Below are 23,256 nucleotides of genomic sequence, written 5' to 3'. Positions count from 1 at the left end.
AAAACATGGCAAAAAAGCACTTGTAGAGTGACATAGCAAAACTGGCATGGAAAGGACCTCCAAAGAATCTCTACTCATGTAAGCAATGAAAACACTGGCAAAAAACTGTTGGCCTCAATTTTTCTAGAATTCTGGAAATTAACCAAAGTTTTGCAGCAATCTGAGGAGCGTTTATTCACGAAAAGCCGCCGAATCTCATTAGGAACAGCAAGCGCTATGCAATTTTCATTTGCCCTATTCCCATCCCTGCTCCCCCTTGGTAGCCTGGAAATCCAAGAGCCTACAATCCTGGTGAGAACTGGCAGCCTAGCCGCCACCAGAGGGCGCAGAATGGGGTTGCAGCTCCTTCAAGGCCCCATTCCCAGAGGATTGTTAGTGTACGGCTGATCTGGCGGTTCCCTGGAAGACCCCACTCAGAAGGATGTCTTTATTTGACCTGAACTTGAAGCTCGACTAGGGAAAGCCTCCGGTCCCTCCCCCACATGAGGTTTCCAACGACAGTTAGAGGTAACTATTGATCTCTGAGGCTGCCTGAGGCAGTTGGTAACAGTTGTGCACAAGATGGTTTGACAAAGCTCTGACATATTCGTGGGGATCTCGAAAATTACACACATGAATAGGGCTGTGCTTAGATTCAGGGGCTGTGCATAGGCCCAGGAAAGATCTGCAAAGATCCTAAGATCTCTCCTCTGGCTGACCTTGAAGCTCTGTGCACCCTTGGTAAAGGCCAGGAGACTCGCTGGTTCTAGGCATCTAAGGCATCTAAGGAAATCTCTGTCCGTTCATTAACTGACCACTAAGCTAATTGAGCAGAAACTTCAATGAGCACATGTGACAAAGAACACAGCCTTTACAGAATTAGTTTAGAAAATGCTATCGAACCAACAAATAAACAACAGCAAACGTTGGAGAGGTGGAAAAATCTGATTTTCTGGGTTGTCACATTATATTATTTAAAACGTCCTGTTCTCTTAAAAAAAAAAAAAAACAGTTATAAGACATGCAAAGAAACAAGAAAGTATGACTCACAGGGGAATAAAAAAAAATGAATGAAATTGTAGTTCTAATGAGAGGGACTTCCCGCCTCACTGGACAGTCCTGTCCACACTGGAACAACACTAGTTTTTAACAAGCACTCCCTTGTTGGAACCTGACTTCTTTGTAAGGAAGGATGCACTGGTTCTAACTCTGCTCTCAACCCTTCCCTTTTCCATAAGGTAGAGAGTCACAGCTGAAGAATTAATTATCTCTTTCCCTTTAACTCTTCTCCTCTCCAGGCTAAATAGTCCTAGTCTTCAAGTTTTCCAAAATATGTACACTTCATCATTCTGTCGATCCTTTTCTAGACTGTGTTGATTCTGTCAATGTTTCTTTGAAAATGACATTGATTTGTAACTTTAAAAATATACAAAATCCAATGAAATATTAAGACAATCAAGGTTATTGAAAATGACTTTGGATTCCAATGACAAAAAAAGCTTTTTCGGTTGCCCAGAAATGTAGAGCATGTCTACATTTATAGTCTACAATTATACAATTGCATAATTGTATTGACATGTCACATAGTTGGGACTTGGTGTCCTTCCAGATCACTGGTCCCTGAAGATTATCTTCACACTCAGGTAGGCAAGTATGCTTTATTCCCAGCAAAGGTCCTAGTTAGACTCCTCCATTTTTATGGCAAAATATCAGGTGATCATTTCCTCATTTGGTTTAAAAAGCATACAGATAACTCCTCAAACAAGGCAGAATTTCAGTCCTTAAACTTGTCATCAGAATTCATTAAACTATATTTTATGCTTCTCTATCAAGAGTCTCTCCAAAAGAGGTGTCAACTACAGATTATCTAAAAGAAATGAAACCAGTTGACATTATAGTACTTTATGTCCGTCCGTCAAACCAGGTCACCAAAATGTGCCAACTTGCAATATATTAACTTATGCTTTTGCATATTATTTTCTACCAAGGTGTATTTTAAGGATTTGTATTGGAAAACACCATAAGAAACTGCTCTATATAATGATAATAATAATAACAATAATAATAATAATAAAGAAACTGCTCTATAAAAGTTGTGAAAAATGATATTGAAGATACTTTTTCTCGATAAAGTAGTAGATATAAAATCCCACTGGATAAAATATTGAGAATTCTGCTCCCTTTGAGGTTAGAATGTTTGCTCTCCTAACATTAGAATTACGGTGATGATTGTATCTCCTTTTCACCCGGGCTGTCAGAAAGCTGAGAGGCAAACAGGACACTCAACCACAGCAACTGTGTCTGTCTTCATGTTAAGCACATCTACTTACTCTTTCCTTTAACCTTGACTTTCCAATTCTGTTTCTATTTTATTATTAATTTACTGTATTTTTGTTGTATACTGCCCTATATCCTTTAATAAATTCAATTTTAAAAGATACAGAGCATAATTATATAAGTAAAAGCACAAATTTCTCTATGGTCATGCAATTAAATATTTCCTTGCTGACTCATTAGGCATGTAGAAACTCGCAGCAGACAGGCGTTGATAAAATTAGTACATTGGTCCCCACCCATCTCATGTTGAAATGTAATCCACAGTGTTGGAAGCAGGGCCTGGTGGGAGGTGTTTAGATCACGGGGGTAGGTCCCTCATGAATGGCCATCCTCTTGGTGATAATGGAGTTCTCACAAGATCTGTTTCTTTAAAAGTGTGTGTTTATTGTAGCACTATTCACAATAGCAAAGACTTGGAACCAACCCAAATGTCCATCAGTGACAGACTGGATAAAGAAAATATGGCACATATACACCATGGAATACTATGCAGCCATAAAAAAGGATGAGTTCATGTCCTTTGTAGGGACATGGATGTAGCTGGAAACCATCATTCTCAGCAAACTATCACAAGAACAGAAAACCAAACACCGCATGTTCTCACTCATAGGTGGGAACTGAACAATGAGAACACTTGGACACAGGAAGGGGAACATCACACACCGGGGCCTGTTGTGAGGTGGGGAGGGAGGAGGGATAGCATTAGGAGATATACCTAATGTAAATGACGAGCTAATGGGTGCAGCACACCAACATGGTACATGTATACATATGTAACAAACCTGCACGTTGTGCACATGTAACCTAGAACATAAAGTATAACAAAAAAAAAATGCATAGCACCGCCCCCCATCTCTATCTCCTTTTCCTGCTTTGGCCATGTGATGTGCCTGCTGCCGCTTTGCTTTCTACCATGCTCAAAGCTCCTTGAGGCCTTCCCAGGGGCAGAAGCCATTATCATTTACCCTTCCTGTACAGCCTGCAGAACCATAAGCCAATTAAACCTCTTTTCTTTAGCCAGTCTCAGGTATTTATTTGTAGCAATGCAAGAATTGCCTAACACAGGTGTCATGCTGAATATCAGTGAATCATTTTCACAAGTACTTAAAGTTAAGAACCAACTTTGCAAAGAATAGTTCTCTTCTTGAGAGGACAGTCAGTATGTTTCTAGATTTGTCTGTATAAGATGATTGACCTCCTCAGTCACTCTGTAAATTCTTCATTGAAATAGCTCCAGGGTTTTCTTTCTGTTCTGAATCATTCTTATTGAAGTAATTCAACCTGAACATAACCCTGAGCATATTTTGAGCCAGTCAAATAATTATGCATAAGGTTTACATTTTTCAGTGTGAGCTTGTCTTGAAAAGTAAGACATTAAGTCTAGATAAAAAACATAGATGTGTTCATATGTATTGATTATACTATTTATAGATATTTAGCTGCATAAACAAACATTTCTGTAGAGTAAAAAGAGGACACAAATGATAAAATTCAAAACTGCATTTCATTTCACAAAGAGTATTTTATTCAGAATAGGAAAGAACCGAAGTTTACTTACTTGCTTTTCTCAAAATAAAATACTCTGAATCAATTTTACTTGAAAATGTTTTCTTCCTAAAAAAAAAGCTAGGTTAGCCCTATGTTAATAACTTCAGATAATTCAAAGGTATGAATAAGACACGTTGGCCAACGTACTTTACTTGCTACAATATTAAAATTCTTGTCAACCGTTAGCTGTAAATAATAACACTACCTTTATCAGAGAAAAATCACAAATCCCCTACATTTCCTGGAATCTATTTGAAGGCATGTCAGGATGCCTCATTTCACTTGAGGAAATTATACACTTGAAATTATTCTCTGATCTATCTCCAAAATGAGTTTCTAAAATTAGAAGAACACCCATGGCTTTTCAGTACTCAATATTCACAGGCCACATCAAAAAGTCGGGCAGCCTTTTAATGTGCTTACCAAGATAAAGTATAAATAAAATCTAGGTGCCAATACATGCCAATATTAATGTTTTTGTAAATAAACATCACTCTCAAGTTTGAAATAACTATATTGATTATCAGATGCAAATATACAATCTTCAATCCTCTTTCTTCTAGAATTGAAGTCAATGATAGCAGTTAATGAGCTCACAAGATTTAAACAGGTTAGAGCAAAAGTTCTCCACTGATAATCTTAAGCTCTGCAGGGAAATAATGCTTCCTTTAAAAAAAGCAGCAAGCAATAAAGTTCACTACAAGACTTTCTGTTCTTTAGCTGTCTCTTAGGAGAACAGAAAGATAACTAAATCTGTGCATAGAAAATGCAGTAGAAAAAAGTCATCTTATTATTTCTTAATATATGAAAGATCTTCGTATCTCATTTAACCCTCACAATATCCCTATTACATAGGTAGAATAAAGAAATGTAAAAGACTGCATTTACTGATCATTTTTCATTTTAACCAAAAAAAATGTAGTTACAAAGAGGCTAGAGTCAGAAAACCCGGAAGGCTCCATGCTCACTAGTTAGGTCAGTTCCAGCAGGCTGACGGAGCAGAGTTTATTCACAAACCCCTCCTGCACATATTTTCTCTCATGGGGGCCCATTTTGGTACCTTAAATTTGCATCTATAAGAAGTTGGAGGGTGTTAAAACAAGCAAAGTGAGAAACTGGACCAAGTCTCAAAAACTTTGACCTGAAAATCTACCTTCAGCCAGCACAAATGCACATAACCAGAAAATACACACTTCCCTGTCATTTCAAGCAAAACTAAGGGCAGTTTAGCTAGTTAAAAATCTAATCAAAGATCAATACATTTTCTACTTACTTCAATAAATACCTTAATAAATTATTGTTATTATTGTCATAAGCTACCACTGTGGTAAGTGGTATACTAACAGTTTTTCATGTCATATCTCAATTTATCTTTGTATATTACAATGATGTGGGTACTATTAACATCTTAGTAGAGATAAGGGACCTGGGATGTAGAAGAAAAAAATCTCTACACTCAGCTTGCTCTTTACCATGTAGTCACCATCTCAAAACTTCAGTATCTCTGCCCTTAAGTGTTGGCAGGTCACAGAGTTCTGTCCTTGGCTGCATGTATTGCATCATTTCCTGGTGTGGTCTTACTTCCCTCCACACCTTCATTGCCTCATGTACACTGATGACACCTGTGTAAACTTAGTCCATCCACATACCTACCCACCCAGTCTGTCCTCCATTTGATCCACAGTAATTAATGTTTATATAAGAACATAGCTTCCGGCCAGGCACAGTGGCTCATGCCTGTAATCCCAACACTTTGGGAGGCTGAGGCGGGCAGACCATGAGGTCAGGAGATCAAGACCATCCTGGCTAACATGGTGAAACCCTGACTCTATTAAAAATACAAAAAAATTAGCCCGGCGTGGTGACGGGTGCCTGTAGTCCCAGCTACTCAGGAGGATGAGGCAGGAGAATGGCGTGAACCCAGGAGGCGGAGCTTGCAGTGAGCCGAGATTGTGCCACTGCACTAAAGCCTGGGTGAAAAAGCGAGTGAGACTCCATCTAAAAATAAAAAAAGAAAACAAAAAAAACAAAGAAAAAATGGAACATAGCTTCCTAGCCAGACCACATTTTCCAGCCTCCCTTGGAGCTAAGCAAAGCCATGTGAGTTCCTGCCAACAAAATCTGAACAGTGGTGATGAGTGTAGGCCTTCATGCATTGGGAGTTCTCTTTCTCACTCTCTTTCTCTCCATGACTAGAACTGGAGACCAACTTTGGAAGACAAGGTATTTAAAAGGCAAAGTTGTCTCCTCATTCTGGCCCCTGGATGAACTTGTGCAGCAGAGCTGCCTGGAGGCGTAAATCAGGTCATTGGTCTATGAAAGAGAAATAAACTCCCAGCTTATCCAAGCCATTGTATTTTGAGTTAGCACTTTCCTTAATTAGTACACACAAAATCCGAATCTCTATCTAAGTTCTGTCTCCGAAGCCCACATTGCCTCCTGGGTTTCTGCAAATGGAATACCTGACAAGAACCTTAAATCCAGTATTTCCAAAATGAAATTAATCAACTCTAACCTCTCCCTTCAGTAAATGGCTTCCTCATCTGTGAGAGTCCAAATCAAAGTCAAGAATGCTTGCAAGTTCCCTGTCATTCACTCCCCACAGCCAGTTTATAACCTTGTCCTGTTTACTCTACCACTGACATATCTTTCACATTCATTCCTTCCTCTCCATACTAAATGCCACAACCTGAATTCCAGCCCCTACCACCGCATGAGTTATCTGCTAGTTTCCTACCTCAATTTCTCTGCCTTAAGACCCAGTCTTCAGCTTAAATTCCCCACCTCAACTCATTCTCTACAATGCCAACAGCATGATGTTTAAGCTTAAATCTAAAACTGTTATTTCATAAGGTAGCTTTTCAGGTCAAAATACTATCATGGCTTTCACATCCATAAATTTTAAGGGCAAAATTTGCAAGTCTCTACTAATAGAGTCCAAAAGGAAATATCATTTGATGGAATAGAGAATAGAGAACAGGAAACTCACAATTGAACGATGGCGAGAAAGAGAGTGAAAGAGAAGAAGAATGCATTTGTATACCTGAAACAAAACTGGCAGAATGGTTTAAGACCTGATACGATCAAGCAAAGCCTGAAGATAAAAAGGGATCTTCCCCCCTACCAAGCCCAAACTGATCCCGCAGGGCTTTGGATGATAAAACAAATACCACGGCAAGTCAGAGTCAACCAGATGCCATCAGCAGCTACTTGCAGAGGAGATAATGAAATCAGTAGAGAGACAGGAGGGAGCATCTTTGACTTTATATAAAAGAACCCTGAGAATGGAAATTCTTGAGGTATTCCATCTAAATAATCACTGAGCCTGCAAACTGCAAACTACCTACCGTTGACTGTCTGAGCAGGAGGCTTTATGGATGTTTATCTGAGAACAAAGTTTCATTATTAAAAAATCAGATTCCTATGACTCCATTGTCCTAAACCGTCTTTTTATAGTAATGCCTCAAATTTGTGAATATGTTTCCCTTTCTATTTGGCAACTATTCACAGACTGCAGTATAAAATACCCATGTATTATCAGGACGTACAGGACTCTTCAGAATCCAACCCCTGCCCTCTGTATCCCCGTAAACGTGGCCCTTCTCACACCCCGTGCTCCAGCCATGCTCTCTTGCTTCCAGCTCTAACTTTGCCCCATTGTTTCTTGGCTGGGAATGCCCTTTTCGGCCCTGTGCCACCCTAATATTTTCTGCATGTGGCTTATAGCTACTTATTCATTAAGATTAGAAGCCCAAAGAGTTACTACCACTGCTATGTGTTCCCATTGTGTATCTCAATCATAAAGACAACGGCAATTCAGGATTGCCTGCTGTGTGTCAGGCTCCCTTTTTTTGTGCCCGACTTAAAGATTTTCTAATTCCTACCTTTTCTTTTAGTCATTGATGTGGGGAATCTGTTCTAGGCAGACTTGACCAACTTCCACGTTGGTGTAACTAGCCAGTACCTAGCTGGAGGTCTAAGCTATGACCTCTCACTCCCTGTGTCGACCTTCTCTTTTAATACTTGCCCCTAATTTTTGGTTTCAAGTGTGGCAATTTACTTGGTCTGAAGTAGAATCCTACTAATAACCAGAGAGCTGGGTTGTCTGGGAAAAAACAATTGACCTTATATCTAGGTGAAGCTTGCCAGAAGGCCAAGTCCACCCCCAATCATGGCCTTTTATTCCCACACCACTCTGTCAGGTCTCCACTTATGGCTCAGGAGTGATGAGGAAACATTTATGATAATATAATGTTGTATATGAAAATTATAAAGCAAAAGTTATTTCTATCAGTCAAAACAAACAGACATACACTATTGGCTCATCTTTCTAATTGGTCAAAGATGTTAGCAGGAAAGGAGTGTTAACAAAAAATGTTGAGAACTAAAACATCGCCCAGAAAAAAAGATTGGTTATAGAACAAATATCATTTGCCAAGGACAGCAGAGTATAGAGGAGACAGGTGAGGGCAGTATTTCTAATCAGGATGAGGGCTCAGGGTGTGAATTCATGACCTTCAACTCAAACATTGTACAACACTCAACTGAGAGAATAAAACCCCCAAACAGCCCATCCCACATGGTTCACCACTGATAAAGTTTCTCTCCATGACCAAACTCTATTCAGGTTCCACTGAGTTCTTTTTCAACCGAACCTTGACGTTTGGACTTTGGTGTTTGTCTCTGCATTGTTCAATTTTAGCAAGAATCTTGGTAAGTTGGTTTACTGAGATTCCCCATTCTTCATACTTTATCATCCTTGATATCTAACTGGCTTCTTTCTTCTCCACCCATCGTCCAAGAGATGTCTGATCACCCTGGCCTGCCTTCAGTACAAGTCTTGCTAGGTAAGGTTTGCCAGAATCCCATCCCTCACCACTATGTTTCCTCTTAATGATTTTCTATCCTCTGACCCCCAACCTGTTCCTTGACTATAAATTCCCACTTTCCCATGTTGTATTCTGAATTGAGCCTAATCTGTCTCCCCTACTGCAAGACCACACTGCAGTGGCCTTATTCCTATCCCAATAATCCCTGCTGAAATCAAGTTTTCCTTATCATCATTTTTTTTCTTTTTTGAGACAAAGTCTCACTCTGTCGCCCAGGTTGGAGTGCAGCGGCAGAATCTAGGCTCACTGCAAGCTTCCCCGCCTAGGTTCACATCCCAGGTTTAAGGAGATTCTCCTTCACCTCCCAGGTTTAAGCGATTCTCCTGCCTCAGCCTCCCAAGTAGCTGGGACTACAGGCATGCACCACAGAATCCAGCTAATTTCTGTATTTTTAGTAGGGTTAGGATTTCATCATGTTGGGCTGGACTAGAACTCCTGACCACAAGTGATCCACCTGCCTCAGCCTCCCAAAGTGCTGGGAATACAGGCATGAACCACCGTAACCGGCTCCTTATCGTCTTTAACAAGTGTCATTAAAAGATTTTTTTTTTCTTTAGCAACATGAGCTACCCTCATTTTTAACCTGGAGTAGCACCTCTACAAGTCTGTTTACCTTCTGTGAGCACTGGTAACCCATACCCACTTGTCATCATGAGGTTCTTTTTCCTGTAAGCCAAGACTCAGGGAAGAAGGTCATATCCCTTCACAACCACGTCCCTGTACTTCCCAATTTCCTTTATTCGTCGATATTTTCTAGCACTGGGAGGGAAATAAACTTATAAAGAGGTACACATGGGTTTGTCAAAGTAGAAATTATTAAGATTATTTAAAACTCAAACCCAACACATGGAACACAGAAAGTCTAAGGGTCTAAAGGAAAAGTGTCCCAAAGGCACACAAGTGTGGAGGACACGTCTGTGTCCAGCCCTTAGATAAATCTGTGGGAATACTACTTTTCTGAAGAAGCATCCAATATATTTGAACAGAAGAAAGCTTCTAACTACTAAACAAAGAAATGTGTGTCTAGAGGTATATTTTAGTTGACGTTCTGTCCCTCTTTGTTTTACATTTTGAGTCAGTCCATTTGAAGCAGAGCCTGTTGTGAGCCTGTTTACTTCCATTTATTTTCCTTGAGGTAGCACAGAGAAGAGGAAAATGGCATTTCAGCCTTTGTGAGGGGCTATTTATGCTAAGTTTCATATCTGAGACAGTAAGTGCTGCAACTATTCTTTACAACTGTGTTTTTTCATTCTTTTACATATGGAACCCCAAGAAGAGCTGATGAAAGCTATGGCTCTTATTTCCTAGAAAAAAAAAAAGGATATAAAATGTTGAAAACAATTTTTGCAGTGTCACTTTTCCCTTGAAGTTCATCCAAGAAGAGCCCCGGTCCCTGGGCAAGAGGTTGAGAGTCCCTGCTCTATAAAGACTTATTTTCCAACTGCTGTCTTTATGTCTTTGATTTATACTTCTCTTCTCCAGATCAAGTCAAGACACTGCACTTCAGTAACTGATATGATGAAAAACTCAGCATGTGAGAGAAGACAAGAGATACCATAGGCTTGTGCTTTGCCAACTTAAATCTGAGTCCGATATTTTGCCAAGGCCAAGTCTTACACCTCGCATTTAGAGTGTGGTTACACGGGTGATTCCAAAGAACATGGGAGTGGGCTGTCAGCAATCACGGGCCCAGACCACTCAAGGGTGGGCCTTTATACTTGCAGTTTCCTCGGCCAAAAACACTGTTCCCCAGCATGGCTGCTTCAACTGGTCTCAGTTCACATATCACCCACACATAAGAGGGTCTATTCCTAACAATCTATCTTAAGTAACTCCCTCACCAACAAAACTCCAGCACATTACCCTGTTCAGTTTTCAAAGTGCTTACCATCACCTGAAATTATTTTCTATTGCTGTTTGTTTTTCCTGTTAAACGTATGTATCCATAACCAGAATATAAGTTACAAAGGAGAAGAGATTTTTGTCTGCAACACTCTCCACTATATCCCTAGCATTTAGAAGAGCAAATGGAACCCAGTAGGCAATCACAAAATATTCTGAATGAATATTGGTTATCCTATCATCATTTTGAATGAGTGAATGTGAGAGTTCCAAACTGAGGGTCAGAGGTATTTTCATTACAGATTTTTAAACGTATACTTTAATACATGTTTGTAGCTTATTATGGATATTTGAAGAGTTGTGTGCCAAACCTAACAAGGCTCCTGAATGTTTCTAAATGTGCAATTGTCGCTATATTTCTGCTGTCATTTTTCACAGGTTTCCAAATGCGTCATAAAATATTATTGGGTCAGGGACCATGCAGGCCACCAGATGGTTGAGAATGATTTATTTCCTGGATTTCAGACTACTGAAGAATGATTGCAGGAAGAAAGCCAGTTTTTATCTCTGAGCTTACAAAATATGAAAGATAAGAGAGACCTTGTGGTTTATCTAGTCTGGATTCATTCTTAATTTAAAAAACCATTCTACACTACCAATGACATGGTTATCTGACCTTGACTTCAATATTTTTAGTGATGAGACACTCATTATTTTACAAGATAACCTGTCTCACAATTGGACGGATTTTGATGAGCAAGGTCTTCCTTCCATTGATTCAAAATTTCCTTCCTGTAACTTCTGGCCCTTGGAGCAACAATGTGTAAGTCTAGTTCCTGTTCTGAATTATGAACTTTGAAATATTTGAAGACATCTCAACTATCTCCATTTAGTGCTCTCAACTTCTGAATAAACATCCCAAATACCTCCAGCTGTTCCTCACTTATTTCTCCCTTTAGAACCCTCATCTTCCTACTGAACGATCTCTGGACACACTGGAATTAGGAAACATATGTTCTCCAGGGCAAAGTGGAATTATGTCTTATTTTTAATTATGGATTTAATTGTACTTATGCCATAAAACTACTACATGATCCTCTTTTGTAAGTCAACTATGCATATAATTGCATACTATATCACTACCAATATCAGTATATGTTATTAGTTGTAAAATGCAAAAGCAGGTGACTCTGATATAATAAGCCCCCATCTTAGCTAGAAGTCTGTGTCTAAAGAACATCCCATGGCTGACAATGCCAGCTTACTATTAAAATTCTTTAGATAAAAATATGAGAAATTTTCAAAATAATCTGGGCTATCAACTTGCACATGTACAATAGTATGGCTTGTTTCAATTTCAGAATTCATGGAGCAAGCAATTATAGATATCCTGAGAGTAAAGCATCCCTTTATAAAGTAGTATGATTAGTAAAAACAATCTAAGACAAACTAGTCAAGATGAATTGTAGTTTTACAACAATAAAATGATATTAAATGTTTAATGCAGGACAGTCTTCAGCTAAATAAAGTAAAACTGAAGAGAATTAGTCCATATTCAGACTTTATGGGAAGATCTGGTAAGGTGATCTCATAATCAATAGTAGTTATAATCATATCATCAGTATTCATCACTAAAGCAGATACAAATTATATCATAATGTTGTGGCCCAATAATTGTCCATATTGACTTACTACTGGTAAAAACTAGCAGATGGACAATTCACACTAGGAAATTTAGTAGGTTTCAATGACACATCTATACTTCTAACTGTACTGTAGCCATCTGTTCTTTTAATGTCTAATAGTGAGTTATAGTATATTTGAATATCCACAATATATTTCTATATAATACTACCTCAGAAATATTAGTACTGTTTTCTGTTTTACAGAATAAGCAAGAGTTTGCTGCATTTATTAGTTGATGATTGCTACTACAAACAGTAGCCAATATTTAGCTTTCACACAAAACAAAAGAACTAGGTTCAGTGCCATAATCACTGAAGAACCTACAGACACTAACCCAACAACTTTCTCTTCAATAAACTATATCTTGTGTATTCGTTTTCATTGAAAGCCAAATGTTTCTACACAATGTATGTATAAAACAGTAACATCCAAACACAATGCTTCTCAGCAGTGTGAGTATGACAAAAAGTATTCTGATCATCTTTTAAAATAAAAAGCCTGAATTATTCAATTGTTTCCATAATTCTTGTGATCGGTTGCATTATGTCCTCCCAAAATTCATATGTTAAAGAGCTTAATACCTCAGAATGTGATCTTATTGGAACGTAGGATTGTTGCCGATGTAACTAAGATGAGGTCCGACTGGAGGAAAGTGGGCCCCTCGTCCAATATGACTGTTGTTCTTATAAAAAGGGAAAATTTGGAGACACACACACAAGGAGAACACCATGTGAACATGAAACAGATCAGGGTGATGCTTCTAAAAGATGAGGAACCGGGAAAATTGTCAGCACACCACCAGAAGCTAGGAGAGAAGCATCAACCCTGCTGACACCTTAATCTTGAAGTTAGCCTCCAGAACGCTGAGACAATAAATTCACGTTGTCGGAGCCACTCAGCTTGCGGGACTTTGTTATGGCAGCTCTAGGAAATTATAACAGTTTTTAAACTCCTAAAAAATACTTGGCACTCTCCTTTGGGGCATGCCTTCAGAGTCCAAAGCACTTTATTTTGGATATCCTTAAATGGTGACATATTCTTGTCCTCTGAAGTATGAGTAACAGCCCAGAGTTACTCATATCTAGGACATGAATATAATGGATCACTTGTGTAGGTAGTACAGCATTCTTTTAATTAATTACAACATCCAAATTAATTAATTTACAATATAAATTGACTGCCCATTTCAACAACTGCTTTGGCAGACAGTCTAAGAGATGCTTTGAATGGTAGTATTCCTAGGGAAAAAAAGTATAACCTCCTAAGATAACTACCTTGAAATATATCAAAATGCATGTGTTATAAATCCTGATGTAGTTTGTGTTCATTCTTTATAGCCCTACTATATATATATATATATAATATATATATATATATATATACATGCTTCATATTATGAATAGTGTGAGCAGCACCTTGTGATAGCAGGTACTTGACTAGAGATGTATCTGGGGAATGATCCCAACCCCTTAGCCTAAGCAGTTTCCCTTCTATCTGATTCACATTTTGCATTTCCATTCCAGATAAATACTGCCTAACAAAACTTTCTGTGATGATGGAAATGTCTTATATCTGCATTGTCCAGGACAGGGGCCACTAGTCACAAGCGGCAGTTGAGCACTTGAGATGTAGCTCGTGCAACAGAGGAACAGACATTTAATTTTCATTAATTTTAATTCAAATGGTCACATGTAGCTATTTGGCTCTGGTACAGGACAGTGCAGTCTTAGATTTGAAAATAGAATGTTACTGCTAACAAAGTTTGAAAATCACCAGTAAAACTGAATGAATAGGAAAACTTCTCCTAAAATGGAGTAACTGATTATTCTGATCAGTTCTCCCAGAAAACACATGTACATTTCTTGGGCACATGAGGATTGACTTATAAAACTTAGTGAACTAAAACTGGCATCACTAATCATTAGCCAGCAGGGGGCGCTGAAGAGTAGCACGGTAGCGTTTTCTTTGGAGAGGTTCTTTTCTCCCCCCTTCTATGCGTTGGTGGTCTATGTGGAGGCTCTTAAAATACGTATTCTGTCCAGGAACTCCAAACCCTGCATTTCTTGCATATCCAGTGTGAGCTACATACTCTGTCTGTGTCTGTTTCAAAGGATCCCCAAGCAGTCGGAACTTGATTCAAAACAAAACAGTTCAAAATCCAATTAATTACAAAACCTGGTCTTTCCCACTTCCCTTTGTTAAAATGTGATTAGTGTTAAGATTTTTATACGTTTTTTTAGCTTTCTTCTTCTTCTCCCCATATCAGAGAAAATTTTAAGGCCTTTTATATTTAGACAGAGAAGGAAACTTTCATTGGCATATTGTTGATTCTTTCAAGTTATTCCCACGAAAACATTTATGCATAATAAATTAACCATATATGGCCTTACCTCTTGATAAAGGTCACTGAGATCTTCCTGGTGGGCCTGTTTGGAACATCCTGGGAATTCTCTAACACAGCAGGAATCTGGGGGCCAGTCCATCTCTGTCATTTCCAACCAGTCAGTGAAATATACCACTCCACAGCACTTAAACTGCAAAAAAAAAAAAATCACTAGGCAGCCTCAGAAACCGCAAAACTATTTTCTTAACTTATAGGAGATTAAACATCAGTTTTTTAAAATTTTTGTACCCAGAGCTACATCTGTCATCACCTAATGATATGTGTGCAGTCTATGTTGATAGAAATGTAGTAAAGGAACACTATGGCTAACCATTGCATAATGGAAGAATTCTGAGTAATAATGCCCATAACACATAAAAACAAATCAGGCATGACTGAGACTCACTCTCTAACTGTAAGCTTGTCTACAAGGGACTATACATAGCAACAGATTGAACATATACACTAACAAACCCAAGTAGGTGACACCTTACCTTCATTATTAAACCTCTAACCACCAAGGGCCAGTTAATCAAATTTTTCTATTGTTCAACATATTCAAACATTATATTAAAAGTTTCTGTAATCTTTGTAAAAACATGTGTCGACCAAAGCCCACATCACAAAAAGTTAGTAGACATCGATTCTTCAGCCAGTAAAATATCCAAAAACTTTAAGAAAAAAACATAGGTTTGGCCAACTAGTGTTGATTCAACTAAGGTTCTTGAAATAAATGTTCATACTCTATTACCATAATCTCAGAAGAAATGGTGTGCCTTTAGCTTGAATAAAATTGGAGTTAAGAAAAACTATATTGACATTTTTTCTTTTTTATCTCACTTCCCCAAAGATTAGCAAAAGCTTTCTCTGATCAAGGTTTGAAAACACTGTTTAAGGACCTCTATAGATTAGATTCAGAACAATTACCTATGATGAATAATTTTCTGTCCTTGAGTAGAGAGGGAGGTTGCTCTTTCCCCTCTAGCCAGAAACAAGGACTATGGGCAGTCACTGAGAACTTTGCTGAGTGACTGGCTATGCAAGTTATGCAGTCCAACAGATCAATCTATGTTCAGGTTTAACATTGTATCATAAAATATCACAATCCCCCACCATTTCAAAATTTAACTAAAATTAATTTTGAAGAATTCTGGACTTCTCATGCAAAAGGAAACAACGAAAATACTACAAAGTATTCTGTGTTGTTACACTGGTTTAAATGTCTGATTTTTAAACAGAAGAAAAATCATCTTAAGAGGATTATAAATGATGAATTACTGAAAGGTATGGGTAATACTAAAATTTTGAGAAACTTAAAAAATACTTTCTATATATTTTTCTTCTTTAAACTTGCTCTCAAAGTCATGAGTGTACTATAAACATCACAAATTTAGTCAATAATTTGACATCACATATTTCACATGATACATTAAATATCCTTAAATAATATATGTAGTATAAAGACTTCACTTCATAAAAATCATAAACAAGGAAAGGTTAACTTTCCACGTCCATCTTTTTAAATCCTTACACTCAGAGAAAATTCATTTCTCTCCTTTGCTAATGACATGAGTCCTTTCTGTGTTGATGACAGAACAGTTCTTGGAACTCTCTAACTCCATCCAGCATGGAACAGCCTATTTATATGGCTTTGTCAGGGAATGAGATATTCTACATAAATGACTTTCTCAAATATAAGTATATAATGTTCTTTCTTATTATAAGTATATAATGTTCAATGATGAACTTATTTTTATTTTAGTAAGTATTTGTATAGAATTGCCCGTGTTCAACAGAGGATACTGAATTTATTCTGAAACTTTTTCTGAGAATTCCTTTAAGTAAGCCCAACATCATACCAAGATATTGCTGTAGTCTACATCTCCTTGTCATTTTCCTGTCTCCTTTAATATTGTATTGTGAGATAGTACCACTCTTGCTAATGTGTCGAGCTCTAGAAAATACCATCCATTTTACATATGAGTAAACTGAGCCCTTTGATGGTCAAGTAGCTTGCTAAAGTTACAGGCCAGAGTGTGGCACAGTCTATTCCAAAGCCTATGCTCCAAATACTATGTTAGAATAAATAAATGAACACATTTTTTAAAGTCAGTATTCTAAAAAGGCATTAAATAAACGTCAATGGGGCTTAAGTGAGAGTCTGCTAAGTTGAGGTACGTGCACAGAATTGCGCTGAATGAGGAGCAAAGGAAACCGGCGCCTGATAAAGTTGCTTTCTGCAATATAGGTTATTCTAGAATTGTGTCCCCCACTCAAATTCATATGTTGAAATTCTAAGCCCCAGTACCTTAGAATGTGACTGCATTTGGCGATAGAGTGTTTAATAGAGATTGTTAAGTTAAAATAAGGTCATTAGGGTGGGCCCTAATCCAATATGACTGATGTTCTTATTCCAAGAGGATATTTAAATATAGTCACATACAGAGGGAAAACAATGTGAAGACATGGGGAGAAGATGGACATCTGCAAGCAGTCATAGCAAACTAATAGAAGGGATTTAAAAAACTCTTTCACAGAGATCTCCATTTACACAAAACAGTCTTATGATAATGGAGGAGGAAACTTACCATGTAACAAATCTAAAAATAAGTGTGCTATCTTTTGCAGTACTTGTACATTGTCCATCTAGGTGGAATTCCCATCAGGAAAAAAAAAAAAAAAAACTCACTTTGTTTTTTAACCTGGATTATCACTGTCTACATCACAAATTCCAGAAAATAACAAGCTCTGGGCAGCATCTACTCAGGACAGTAGCTGACATAACTTACTATAAATTTCCTAATGCTTATTTTCTCTTTGTGTTGGTTTTAGCACAAATATACAATAAATAAACAAAGTTAGGAAGCACTTAAATAAACAGGAAATCTGTGTGACAATGATAATTTTACCATCTCAACAGTTGTACACAGAGAGTCAGATTTGGAGATTGTCCTAGACTTGAACCTCTGCCCATATCCAGGACAAAGCAAGTGAGCAGAGATCTTGCTATCTATCATGTAAGATATTAATTCTCAAATGCTTTGTGGCCTAACACTAAGATCAATTAAAGGAAATTAAATACTTATCCATCTGGGAATGTCACTTCAATTACAAGGAAACTGCTTGGAAGAAGAGCTTGGTTTGAAGCAAGATCAATGGTTAACTTCAAGTCACCAAATTTTAAACATCTGAATACAGTCCCCACTTGAGAAGATGGTTGGGTGCAGTGCTACATGGCAGTTAGGTAAGAAATGTTAAAAGCACCTATACTTTGTAATGTTATTGTTAATAACCATAGGCTAAATGAAATCTAACTTACGACATCATTTAATCTTCTCAACAACCTGAAGAGATAGGTATTTTTATTATCACTATTTCACAGGTAAGAAAACCAAGACGTAACAGGGTTATGTATATTATAGAAGCTCACTTAACAGTAAGCAGCACAGCTATGATGTTAACCAAGGTCTTTCTGACTAGACCATGCCATTAATGATATACTGACTTCAAAGTACCAAATGAGAACAATCATGTTTTTAAAACTAAAATTATGTTTAAAATATTGAGAGCTCTAAAAGTCATGAAAAATCTATTTGTCTGGAACTTGGATATTTATCAAGTTAACCCTCATAAAAAGAAAACTTCACAATAATTTAGCAAAATGGCTTTTCAGAAGTTCTTAAATATATGTGAACCATGTGAAATAAAGGGGAAATGGTATATATGGGAGGGAAATGGTATATATGGGAGGAAAATCAGGCCATGAAGTTACTTAAGATATTTTTCAAGAAAGAATTGCACCAGAGGTTACTGAATCATAGGCTTAATTTTTCAGCACAGAGGAAATTACCAAAGCCAAAGCTTTAAACATCTGGTTTGAAAGTGCACCACTTACTTCACTCTCTCTGCCTCAGAAATTGCAGCACTTACCTCTCTCTGAAAAAAATTCCAAGCATGAGTAAGCCACCGATATCTAGGTAATCCATAATTTGTCATCCTGGCTTTCAAAGTGACCATATCTGACCATTGTACTGGAACCTAGTAATAAAAAGCAAAATATCAACAGCTATAACACACACACACAGACACAGATTCACACACACACACACTCAAAATGCCTTATAATTGACAAATACTATTTTAAATTTATATTTGCTCATGGCCTAAATTTAGCTCAGAGTATTCAATGTAGTTTTTGGACAATCTCAGTGTGTAGCTTTTTGTGATAAATGATTAGGTATTTTGTACTAACGAAAAAAATGAGAAATCACTTTAATGCTCAAGGAAATCACAAACAAGTAATTAACTGTACATTCTACAGACATACTGAAAACTTTCACATAACAAATAACCTCTGCAGAGAAATGCGCTTAATTTGACTTCAAAATGCTATGAAGTTGTTGCTCTTTTAAGCAACTGCAGATAATAGTACTAAAACAAAGGGGAAAGAATTAAAAAGGGAAAGACTTTGACTCAAGTTAAGCCTCACTCTGGGATAATTTTGTCAACACTTTTTCAAAAGTTGTAATTAGGAGGTATATTAGAATTTTAGAAAGAACAGTTCTCCACTTTTACACTGTTGGTGGGAATGTAAACTAGCACGGCCACTACGGAAAACAGTGTGGAGATTCCTTAAGGAACTAAAAGTAGACCTACCATTTGATCCAGCAATCCCATTCCTAGGTTTCTACCCAGAGGAAAATAAGTCATTATACGAAAAAGATACTTGCAAACTCATGTTTATAGCAGCACAGTTCGCATTTGTAAAAATGTGGAACTAGCCCAAATGCCCATCAATCAATGAGTGGATAAAGAAAATATATATACCATGGAATACTATTCAGCCATAAAAAGGAGAAAAAGAACGGCATTCACAGCAACCTGGATGGAATTGGAGACCAATATTCTAAGTGAAGTAACTCAGGAATGGAAAACTAAGCATCGTATGTTCTCACTCATATGTGGGAGCTAAGCTATAAGACACAAAGCCATAAGAATGACACAATGGACTTTGGGGACTTGGGAGGAAGGATGGGAGCGGGACAAGGGATAAAAGACTACACATTGAGTACAGTGTACACTGCTCAGGTGATGGATGCACGAAAATCTCAGAAATCACTGCTAAAGAACTTATTAATGTAAGCAAACACCACCTGTTACCCAAAAACCTATTGAAATAAAAAAATTAAAAATAATAAAAAAGAAAGAACAGTTCTTAAAGTATTTTTGTGCTTCTATTCTCCAATCACCTAGCACCATGTCTATTGCAGAGTATTTAATCGTGACAGAGCTTTAGGTATACAATACCACAGTCATTGTTGTAATGCAATACAATACAACAGTCATTGCTGGCCAGAAATCTGGTCAGTATATCAAGCTATGATTTTACTCCAGGGCCATGAGAAATTGAGGTATACAAATGCTAATCTCATTACACACATAGTATTAAAGCAACTATGGGAAACTGGATGGACATTCCCATCTGATCTATGAAGTAATATAGACTGGGCTTAGTAAAGCAAGCTTGACACTCAATAAATAACACAAAGATCAAGAACCAAAAAGGAAAAAAGGCAGACATGAGCAAATAAGGCACCAACAGAACTAGAGATTAAGATTATTATGAAATCTTATTTTTTAAGATAATCATATCAATAGAAGCAGTTTCAAAATTCCTGATCACAGAAATTCTTCATTTTTTTCTTTGTTAACTTTTTTTTTTTTGATTACTTGGAAATACACAATAAAACATCCAAACACTTGGCCACACATTTTTTCCCCAGATAATGAGCAAAATGGGTGTACTCTGTGTTCATATGCCTTCAACAAGGTTCAGGGAACTAGTCAAAGTTCAAACTACTCACCATAAATTAGTATTATCTCATAACCCTTTGGCATAAAATAAATGGAAGTGAAGTAAATTATCTAGAAATGTACAATCTGAAACTATATCATTGACGGATTTTATCTAGAGAAGGAATAACGAATAGAAAGTGAACAGTATAAAAAAAACAGAAATGAGAAAGCAGATTATCTGATTCAAGTCACTTGATTTAGTTAATATATCAATTTTTTAAAACTTTACCTTCTAAAATAAATACAGGTTGTTTCCTTATTGTGACCACAATCAATCTGAGACCAAATGTGGAAGAAAACAGAGGAGACCATTGAGGTTCTGGCACAAATACTGAGGTCTGGCCATAAAGTAACACACAGGTTGATTGGTTCCTTGCATGGAACAGCTAAAAGCACAAAGCCCATTCTATGTAAAGGCTGGGTTCTGCAAAATTTGGCAGATAATAAACTTTAATGGTACTTTTCATTCACACTGCTATTAGTGCAAAAGCAATAAAAAACCTGACAAACTTTTTTTAAACAACTGCTTTTACATTTCACTTTTAAACAGCGCTTGCTCCATTCTGGTGATGTAATGGGAAAGATTTACAAAAGCAAAACAGTGATGTATGCCCTCAACTGGAATGGTAGTGGACACCTATTTAGTACTGCAGTACTCAGGAGCTAATTGTAGATGGTCTCTTCACAGAATAGAAGAAAGTATCTAAACAAGTATACATTCATTTCAATTTCCTCGTATTTCTTAGAATGACTTTAAAATCAAAACATTTCATTTCAACCATCTTAAGCTAATTCATTTTGAACTTGCTGTATCTTGGAAGATTTACCAAATAGTAGTACGGCATATACACTCTAATGCCCATGTTTAAAATCCACAAGAAAGTAAACCAATTGCTAAAATCCGTTTAATTACCAAACAGAACACAATAAAAAGCTGAGGTAACAGGATCCAGAACTAATGATAAGATGTACTCTCTATGGTTTAAATGTCAGGGAGACACATTTATCACTTGAAAACAGAAACAAGTAAGAGAGACAATCTTTTGACCAGTAAACCACAGAAACTGATTCTCTGGAGCCGAGTACTTTTCCACTCCCCTAATAAAATTTCCAGGGATGGGGAGAAAACATGATTTTCAAAGACAGCAAACAAGTTCCTATATTAATGGGAGAGTTCATGTTCATAAGAGCTCTGAACTTTATATTCAACTAGTTAGAATCTGAGCTAACTTTTCACCTTTTCAGGAACTCTCTCTACTTGCTTAGTGCTGTTGAACACTGGAAGCATGAGTGTCTTCACAGAGAAAAATATGTGTGAGTGTGCCAAAGCATCACTGACATGTAAATTGGAGTGTGTAGAGTAGCCACTGGTCTGTGGTTACTACTTAGTATTCAAAACAGTCTCAAAGCACAATGGTAGATTCACCAAAGAATCTTTGAAGGGTATATCAGCACCAGAAATGACTTCTATTTTACTGTTCAATTGCCAAATGACTCTCTTCACTCTGAAACAAATACAATATAATCTCTCTCCCTTCTAGAGAGTCACTACATTTTAAAATGTTGAAGACGTTCCAGGGAACTTGTCACAGATGCAAATGCCAAGTCCTTGCCCTTTCCTCCCTGCCTTCCCCTCCATTCTGACTGAGCACATCTGGGCTGGAGCCCAATAATGCACACTTTTAAGAATCATCCTGGGTGGCTCCTACTGCAGATGGCCCAAGAACTACACATGGAAAAACACCCTTTTACTAAAACAGAATTACTCTACAAAGTTTATGGGGAAAAAGTCTGGCCTCCCTCGACGAAAACAAAGAGCATTCACAGACATGCAAAAGCGTTCGACATCACTAGCAATAAATGCACTAATTTCCCTCAATGAAGTAAGCAAATGTTAATAAGTAATAATACCCAGTGAGTGCAAGGGTGAAGTGCAAGTGGTAAGCCAAACATGACTAGTAAAAATCTTAAGACTGAGAAATTTCATGCTCATTTATGCTAGCTATAAAAGTTGTCCCGGTCATTTCAACTGCTGAAATAAAAGAGAAAAAATGAAGAGCTATATTCAAGTAGCCAAGTGTGGAACTGTGAGAGTACTTCTAGATTGTGCTAAACACACAGCAACGCTTCAAATACACCTCTTACTTAAGGTGGAAAATGGTTCTGCCTGTTGCAAATGGGAGATGTAGGTTTCCTAGTCATCTGTTCACTATTGCAGTCAGCATTTTAAAAGGCTTTATGTAGGTGTTCAAGAATTTTCAGCTAATCATTTGCGAATATGAATCTTTTCTATTATTAACTCCAAAATTGGTAAAATTATTTTAGAACATATACTATTTTTAGTCTATGATACCCATGTTTAAGCAGCCTGTGGAATTAAAGACATATACAGAGTATACCAAAGAAAATTTTACAAAATATGACTTGGAAATGTGCTTTAGACACTGAAAAGAAAGTGTTAGCTTTCAGAAGTATTGGGACTATTAACTTATCATGTAGCATAAACATTCAAATTAATAATCATGTGCCTAAATTACTCTAAAGTATTGATATGGTTAGGCTTTGTGTCCCCACCCAAATCTCATCTTGAATCGTAATCCCCCTATCCCCACATGTCACTGTCAAGAGACAGACTAGGTGGAGGTACTTGAATCATGGGGGCGGTTTCCCTCATGCTGTTCTTTTGATAGTGGGTGAGTTCCCATGAGATCTGATGGTTTTATGAGGGGCTCTTCC

General features: G+C 37.3%; 1 protein-coding gene across 5 annotated transcripts in view; it reads right to left on the bottom strand.

Annotated features, from left to right (window-relative positions):
- The window catches only part of TSPAN12 (tetraspanin 12), a 71,672-nt gene that overhangs the window by 4,576 nt on the left and 43,840 nt on the right, over positions 1-23,256 (bottom strand). For all 5 annotated transcript variants that reach the window (XM_033191936.1, XM_033191940.1, XM_033191939.1 and 2 more), the window contains exons 6-7: positions 18,595-18,702; positions 14,672-14,815 (exon numbers count right to left, since the gene is read on the bottom strand). In XM_033191936.1, the coding sequence (XP_033047827.1) occupies positions 14,672-14,815; positions 18,595-18,702 (252 nt within the window). The remainder of the gene's footprint in view (positions 1-14,671; positions 14,816-18,594; positions 18,703-23,256) is intronic.

The sequence above is a fragment of the Trachypithecus francoisi genome, unplaced genomic scaffold, assembly GCF_009764315.1.
Source record: "Trachypithecus francoisi isolate TF-2019V2 unplaced genomic scaffold, Tfra_2.0 Lachesis_group4, whole genome shotgun sequence".
Lineage (NCBI taxonomy): Eukaryota > Metazoa > Chordata > Mammalia > Primates > Cercopithecidae > Trachypithecus > Trachypithecus francoisi.
Note: the sequence above shows the minus strand (reverse complement) of the source record. Positions and strands in the feature narration are given on the sequence as shown.